Source organism: Cupressus sempervirens, chromosome 3 (assembly GCF_028749045.1).
Source record: "Cupressus sempervirens isolate cs-2001-9-10 chromosome 3, ASM2874904v1, whole genome shotgun sequence".
Lineage (NCBI taxonomy): Eukaryota > Viridiplantae > Streptophyta > Pinopsida > Cupressales > Cupressaceae > Cupressus > Cupressus sempervirens.
In genome coordinates, this window is record NC_143120.1 from 989,199,857 (window position 1) to 989,208,036 (window position 8,180).

General features: G+C 36.6%; 1 protein-coding gene across 1 annotated transcript; it reads left to right on the forward strand.

Moving 5' to 3' along the window:
• Window positions 1-6,223: 6,223 nt before the first annotated feature.
• LOC149570075 (uncharacterized) lies at window positions 6,224-7,626 on the forward strand. The gene is made up of 3 exons (XM_089817082.1): window positions 6,224-6,499; window positions 6,645-6,714; window positions 7,133-7,626. The coding sequence occupies exons 1-3, from the start codon at window positions 6,224-6,226 to the stop codon at window positions 7,624-7,626; spliced, it is 840 nt and encodes a 279-aa protein (XP_089673208.1).
• Window positions 7,627-8,180: the final 554 nt, after the last annotated feature.

Below are 8,180 nucleotides of genomic sequence, written 5' to 3' on the forward strand. Positions count from 1 at the left end.
GTAGAATGTGATGAGACACCATGCAAGAAGTGAAAAAGTAAATCCTTGAAAAGGACAACACACTATTATGAGTCTCCAAGGTAAGTGATCTATCTACCGTGAAAACCTACTTGCTAATAATAAGATTGGATCTAACATGATAAACAAATAACACTCAATGAAAGGAAACAATGAATCCTTGAAAGAATGAGAAAGATGGAAAAAAAATCCCTTGCCCCCCAAGTGTAGGAACAAAGAGAAAAGAGGATCTATTATGCTACTCACAAAGCGGACCATGCATGACAATGAGCCTCTAAGAGAGAGGCTAACAATGTTACATGGCGTAGAACAACATAACAAGAACCTAAATGTTATTTAAAGAAATGAGGACTAACACAGATCTCATCATTAGGATATATTTGAATAACCTTATTATGAATGAGTTGTTGAGTCTTAAAATGTAAAGTTTGACAATCATTAGTAAAGTGATCATGATAACGATGATACATGCAAAACAAAAGATTCATATGTTGTTGTCTATGTTTCTTTCTACATTTAGGTCTAGTAATCATCCTAGCATAAACAAGCTTAGGCAAAAGAAGTTCTTTATTCATAGAAGATGATAAAGGAAAGGATGTGGATAAAGGGTCACTTTGTTTCAAACATCCTAATGTATGAGTGGCAATGGTGTTTAAGAATGCTTATGGCCCCCATTGCTTAAGGGCATACTAGGTTTAGTAAATTCATCATGATTGGAAGCATAAACAGCATTAGTAAAGAGAGAAGCAACTCAATTTCTCATGAATGAAAGATCATTAACTCTATACTCTCCAATAAAAATTGGAGTAAAATCTAATGTACCCCAATCGTCTTTGGATAGAGCAGAAGATGAAGGGTGTTCTTTAGTTTCAACTTTCTTCACTTCTTGTGTAGGAGGCAAAACTTAAGTATATTCTGCATTTAAATAAGGATTAGGCATATCATCAACATGAAGGATATACATAAGACTGTTATGAGCAAACCTAACCTTGCGATGACAAGTAGAAGGAACAACATGCAAAGAATGAAACCATGGTCTTCCTATGAGAAGGCTATAAGTGAGGGGTCTAAGCATAACATGTATAGGAGTATCCACGATCACCAGACCAACATTCACAAGTAGCTTTATAATACCTAGAGTTTTCTAGCAATATTATCAAATCCATAAATAGGAATGTTATTGTGTTCAATAGTAGAAAGGTCAACATCCATAGCCTTTAACATATCCATACTAAAAATATTCAAACCAGATCCATTATCAATCAAAGTCCATTATATAGTGGTTTTATTAATAGAGGTAGCATCCATGCATTGTAAAAATGCATTGAAGTTATCTTGATTAGGAGGTGAAATTGAGAGATTCAATATTAAAAAAATTCAAGCCATCATCGTATGTTGGAGATGTTTAGAGAAGCTCCCAAAGAGAAATCTTGGTGAGGGTATTATGTAATTGGGATATTAAATCGTAATCCAACCCAAGATTTTGAGGAAGATGGGGTGGAGGAGGAAGAATGGCTTGAGAAGGTTGAAGAGAAGCAGTAAGTTGATAATTCCTTATACAATAGGTGTGAGACACTTCTTGAGAATCCAAAGCATCATTAGATTTTCCCTTAACAATTAGAGGAGGACAACCTTTAATTGTGAGAAGAGAGTAACCTTTAACACTGAGGATGGGTTGAGCAACATTAACTTGATTAAGTGCTTATGTCTCCATAGATTCATCATTGGAAAGGAGAACATTAAGGAGATGACCATTATCCTCTTTTCCTAAGGAATCTGTTAAATAGGGATTGGGTGGATTTCCATTAGCGGTTCTTCTTTACTAGGAGCATCAAACAAAGGCAATGTCACATGGAGAAAAGAATTTATAATATCTTCATCTTGTTCTAATATATCAAGCTTATCATGTTGAAATGAAATTTCATCTATGATGGTGTCCTTTGAAACTAAGATTCTCTCACGAGGAAGTGAATAATCAATGTCACCATCAAAAGGTTCATCCCAAAGAGGAGAATCATAAACAAGACGAGTATCTTGATTAAGAAAGCACACCATAGAAGAAAAGGAGAGTAATTGATAGAAGGTAGAAAATTATCCTTACAAAAAGCATCCTTATAGATAAGGTCTATATGAGGATAAAGGTTAACATTCAATACTTAATTGTTCCTCACAAAAGAAAGAGCATTAAGGGAAAGATTAAAATCTTCGTCTTGCACTAATAATTCTACAGGAGGGATTGTAAGAGAAGAGAAGGCAACATTACATACACAAAATTGATTCTATTTAGGGGAAACATATTTTAAAGGAGGATAAAGAGCATTAAGGGAAAGATTAAAATCTTCTTCTTGCACTAATAATTCCACTAGAGGGACTGTAAGAGAAGAGAAGGAAACATTACATACACAAAATTGATTCTATTTAGGGGAAACATATTTTAAAGGAGGATGTTATTACATGGCAAAGGGGATAGAAGAATGGTGGAAAATGCACTAAACAACTTTTACAATATGAAGGAAATGCTTTCAAGATGAATCTAAGCATGTAATGCAAAAGTAAACTAAGTAAATGTAGTCTAACCCCCAAAATGTAAGAAGAGAATGCAATAATCCCACTCTAAGGAAAGATGAGCACACAATAGCATGCAATAATCTAACTCCAAAATCAAAAGTGGAAATGTTGTGTGTCTGGTTCACCAAAATGTACAAGGTGAAAACACAAAAGAATGCAAGGGAGAATCTAACACCTCAAAAGAAAGGGTTAACGCAGTTGGGTTCACCAAAATGTACAAGGGGAAATGTGAAGCAATTGGAATAGGTCTCAATTGCTTCACACTTCAAGGGTGGTTGATTAACCTTGTACCTCAAAGGAAAGTTAGGGAGATTGACCCTTTCAATACAAACTCAAGGTAACTAGATCTAGGAGGATTAGTGTCAACCAAGTGATAAAGAAGCACTAATAGAAACAAAGATCTTATGGTTGCTAGGTTGGAGAAAGAATACAAAGAGTCCTTAAAACCCTAATGTAGCAAGAGCTATGAAGAGCAATTAAGTATATGTACAATGTAAGAGTTAAGTGCAAGGAAGTGGAGAGGTGTATTGAAATAGAGAAGGAACAAAAACTTACCTTGTGAAATAAAAACCTTAAAATGGGTTGTCAAATGACCTCTGAAAGGCTTGATTCCCGCTTGCTTGGCTAAAAACTCTAAGATAGACAAAACCCAAAAATTGTTCGGTGATATCTCAAGATCAACCTCCCTAATTAGGGTCAAAATATATGCACTTGAAGCATCAGGGTTGATCTAGTCAGCACTGATAGAAAGGGTGTGATGTTGATTTTGATTTTGCAGTTCCATAAAAAGTTGAAAAGGGTACTCTGATTTGCAACCTGTTCACCAATCTAAGATCTATAACATACAATAAAAAGGTTTTTTTGTTGTTGATGGGAGGTTTACCTTAGTCAAACCCTAGTTTAGGAATTAGCCTTAAATTAAAATAATTGAATTGCAGAAATGCAGAGTAAATGTATGAATTCACCATACAATAGTAGGATCTCTTGAATCAAATGCAATGTGCTTACTTCACCAAATGATTTGGATCAAAAAGATGAAGATGAATAGAGGTAGAAGATGCAACAAAGGAACTTGAATGGATTGAAAGAGATCTTGAAGATGGCTCTCACAACTACTTGAATGCTTGAATCACTGATCTCCAATGAAGGAATTACTTGAAGACTTGAAAGCTTAGAACTTGAAGGCTTGAGCGCGAGAGCTTGATCTTGTGAATGCATGATGCAAAAATGAAATATGGAGGCTCCCTTTTATACAGATCTCAAAGTGGCCAATGCCTCAAACTTTAAAATGAGGTAAGACCCATCTTAAAGTGGAGCAATAAATAATTGCTCATAATAAGATTTATTGGGAGGTAAGTGAAAGGTTATTAATTCAAATTAATAGACGTCTACCACAATTTATAAAATAAGATGAGACACATAATATTAATTTATAGGCGAGATAAAATATTAACTAAGTTAGGACCAATTTTAAGGACAAGATTTGCAGGGAATTAGAGTTTGAAAGTACAAAAGATTGCATTTTGCCCACAACACAAGATCCGGATGTTTATCAGCAAGAGCTCGGACTTCATATGAATCAAGAAGGCCTGATCTCACCAAATTATGGTAAGCCTAAAGGAAAAAGGGGTAGGAAATCTCTAAAGGAGTTACGAGAGACAAAGGGTCTTGCTAGCAAACAGAGGAAAATTGATGAGCTTCTAAATACGGGGAAGGGGAAGTGCCTTCCGAAGGCACCATGAGGATTACTACTTGGAATGCTAGGGGACTAAATGCCCCTAGCAAAAAAAGACTAATCAAACAACACCTAAAAAATTTTAATTCAGAAATAATTTTAATACAAGAACCTAAATTAAATAAGATAGAAAGCATCAAGTTAAGTAGGATGTTAGATCTTTGGGATTCAGTCTTCTTAGAAGCAATAGGCACTTCTGGGGGCTTAGGAATTATATGGAACTCGAAGAAAGTAACTTTGAATTTACTAGTGAATAGCAGCAATTGGATGTGTGTCGGTGTTCAGAGCTTAAAATTAGACACGAAATTCACTCTGATCAATGTGTACGGGCCTACTAGCTTAACAAGGAAAAAGGCTGTGTGGGATGAATTAAGTACAGTTCTACTAGAGTACAAAGATAATCCGATTATATTAGGAGGGGATTTCAACACTATTATAAGTTTGGATGAAAAAGTAGGTAGCTCACAACATCTTACATCTTCATCTTTAAATTTCAAGCTATGGATTGATAAACATAGTCTGCTGGAAATTCTATCTAATAATGGTATATTTACGTGGAATAATAAAAGAAAGGATAATGCTTATATTGCATAAAAGCTTGACAGATTCTTTATAGTAGGTAACCTCTCTTCATTTAACAAGGATTTTCAGTCCTCTATTTTGCCTTTCGCAGGATCAGACCATTTCCCGGTATGCATGGAAATTTATGAACCATCTAAACCTACCAGAAACCCATTCAAGTGTGAAAAGATGTGGTTTCACAATCTGAAATTTCTTGAACTTGTTAAGACATGGTGGACCCAAGCGAACTTTGAGGGCTCTAAAATGTTTATTTTTATCTCTAAACTCAAGTTTCTAAAAGAAAACATTTTAAAGTGGAATAGAGAACACTTCAACAACATTTTCAGAGAGAAACTGGAGAATGAAGCAAAGCTTAAAAATCTAAATCAGGATATTATAAGGTATGGCATGAACTACGAGAAATATCTCTTGGAAAAAGAACTTACGAAACAAGAAGTTATCCTTTCTAAAGAAGAGACATTTTGGAGATAGAAATCCAAGGAGAAATGGTTGGATGAGGGAGACCGGAATACAAAGTTTTTTCACAACTCTACCATTCATAACTGTTCTCTACAAAAAATTACTAGTATTACTACTCCACTAGGCTTGCGCACAGAAAATCCACAAGAAATAGCAGATACGCTAGTAACACATTTTAAAAATTTACTCAACAATTATGAAGGATCTAATAGGGAGGCTCAGTCTCGAATGCTTAAATTTAATCCTAAATTGGTTACAACGGAAGACGACAGAAACCTTAACAAACCAATAACCTTGGAGGAGGTTTGGACAGTGGTATTTAATATGAGCCCAGATAAATCCCCTGGGCCGGATGGTTTTCAAGCATTTTTTTTCCAAAAATGCTGGGACATTTTAGGGGAAGATTTCTGGAGAGCGATTGAGGCCTCATGAAACAGTGGTTCCTTGCTAGCTGAAATTAACTATTCCTTCTTTACCTTGATCCCTAAGAAGGATGGGCTGAAACATCCTGGCGACTTTTGTCCTATAGCACTGTGTAATACCATATATAAAATTTTCTCAAAGATCTTGGCTAACAGGCTCAAGGTATTTATGCCAAAATTGATTTCTGAAGAACAGACAGGTTTTGTTCCAGGGAGATCTATCTTGGATGGTATACTTATAATTTAGGAAACTGTTCATTCAGCTTCCATAGACAAAGTAGCATGTATGTTTATGAAGCTAGACATACAAAAGGCTTATGATATGGTTGATTGGCAATTTCTATGCAAGGTCTTAGAAGCTTTCAGCTTTTCCCATCAATGGGTTAATCTCATTTTCAAGTTTATTTCCACCCTGAATATTTATATTCTTATTAATAGAATGCCTGAAGGTTTTTTTGAAATTTCCAGGGGTATTAGACAGGGAGATCCCTTATCTCCCTCTCTTTTCATCCTTATGGCTAAGGCCTTTGGTAGAGCTGTCTCCGATGCATATATGAGACGCAAGATTTCTGAAATCTTTGTTACCAGAAATCTCCCCAACATTACCCACCAACAATACGCAGATGATACCATTTTACGTAACAAGAGCTCGGTTCAAGAAGCTTTGGGCTTTAAAAGCATCTTACAATCTTATATGGATGCTTCAGGGCAAAAGGTAAATAAGGAAAAATCTGAGATTTTCTTCTTGAATACCTCCTCGGAGATGGAATCTCGGATATGTGGGATTATGGGATATAAAAAGGGATTTTTCCCTTGCAAGTACCTGGGTTTTCCCTGGATTAGAATTTGAAATATAGTAGAGTTTGGCAGGAGATGATTGGAAAGGTAGACAAGCGGATTGGAAGATGGAAAAACAAATGGCTCTCGAAGGTTGGTAAGATTACCAAGATCAAATCGGTCCTTTTGGCCATTCCAATCTTCCCTATGGCATGCCTGCCTCTATCCAATTGGATGTCCAAGCGATTTGAATCCAAACTTAAGAATTTTCTTTGGAAGGAACTCGCCCTTATTAAATGGGACAATTTATGTAAACCAAAAGAATGCAAGGGTTTAGGGATCAAGAAGCCATAGTGGCAAAATGAGGCTTTGGGAGCAAAACTTGTTTGGAGGTTATATCGAGAACATGATCATAAATGAGCTAAGATCTTATATTATAAATACCTGAACCCGTCTGATCCAGAGTCGATATTAAGAATGAAAAACCTTCCTAAAGGATCAGAATGCTAGAATTTTATGTCGAAGTGTCGAAAAATTATTAGTAAATATCTTACTTGGGATGTGGCGGCAGGAGATAAAGCCTTGTTTTGGGAGGATTCGTGGGATGGACACCCCCCAATACAAACATCCTCCACCATTGATTCTCTTAAAGTTATGCTGACATCTTTGTGGGGAAGTAAGGTCGAGGACTACAAGATCAAGGAGGTTTCACATGGGGTTCTTCGATGGAGATGGTGCTCTTTGGATGGACTAGACCTTGATCCGGATTCAGCTGAAGCTTACAATAGGATTATTTCTAATAGAAACATTAAGCAATCTGAAAGGTCAGATAGTCTTATTTGGGTTGGAGCAAAGGATGGAATTTATAGTGTTAAACAAGGTTATAGGGCTATCATCCACTCGCAACATTGGAATTTAGTAGAGATCCCTTTAAAGTTATGTTGGGATGCCGCATGTCTCCCCAAGGCTGGCTTCTTCTTATGGCTAGTTCTTCAAAATAGAGTGCTGACTGCGGACAGATTGTGGAGATTTGGCATTGTTGGCCCCAATTGGTGTGTCGTGTAATCAAAGTAGTGAAGATGTAGATCATCTATTCCTTAATTGCCCTTTCGCTCTTAATTGTTGGGAATGGCTCAGGACTCATCTTGAATGGTCAACCCCTCTTCAGAACTCCCTTAAGGGGCTCCTTTGCTCTTGGCCCACGAATCTGGCCCATGGGATCTTATTGCAAATTATGGAATATTTTCCCATCCTTAGTAGTTTGGGAGTTATGGAAGGAAAGAAACCGTCGCATTTTTAAAGATAAGAAGATGACTTTGGGCAGATTCTTGCTCAAATTAGAAGCTTCAATAGTGGAAGTCTTAAACGCTAATCTCAGGAAAACTCCTCACCAAGAAGGCTCCTTCTCATTCTGGGATGGACTCATGAAAAAACATTGGTCTAGCATCCTCAACCCTCCTTTGGTATATTCAACTAGTAATAAGGAGGCAAGGGCTAAGTGTAAATGGACCCCTCCTCCGCCAGGATGGCATAAATTGAATTTTGATGGTGCTGCTAGAGGTAACCCGGGAGTAGCTAGTGTAGGTTGTATCATTAACGATGAGGATGGTTGCTAGGTA

Bases quoted from the DNA above. Each gene is read 5' to 3' on its own strand.
- LOC149570075 (XM_089817082.1), top strand. From the start codon at position 6,224: ATGCCTGAAGGTTTTTTTGAAATTTCCAGGGGTATTAGACAGGGAGAT. The intron at 6,500-6,644 runs GTAAATAAGGAA...GAAATATAGTAG, and splicing joins TGGATGCTTCAGGGCAAAAG to AGTTTGGCAGGAGATGATTG. The intron at 6,715-7,132 runs GTTGGTAAGATT...ATGTGGCGGCAG, and splicing joins AAAACAAATGGCTCTCGAAG to GAGATAAAGCCTTGTTTTGG.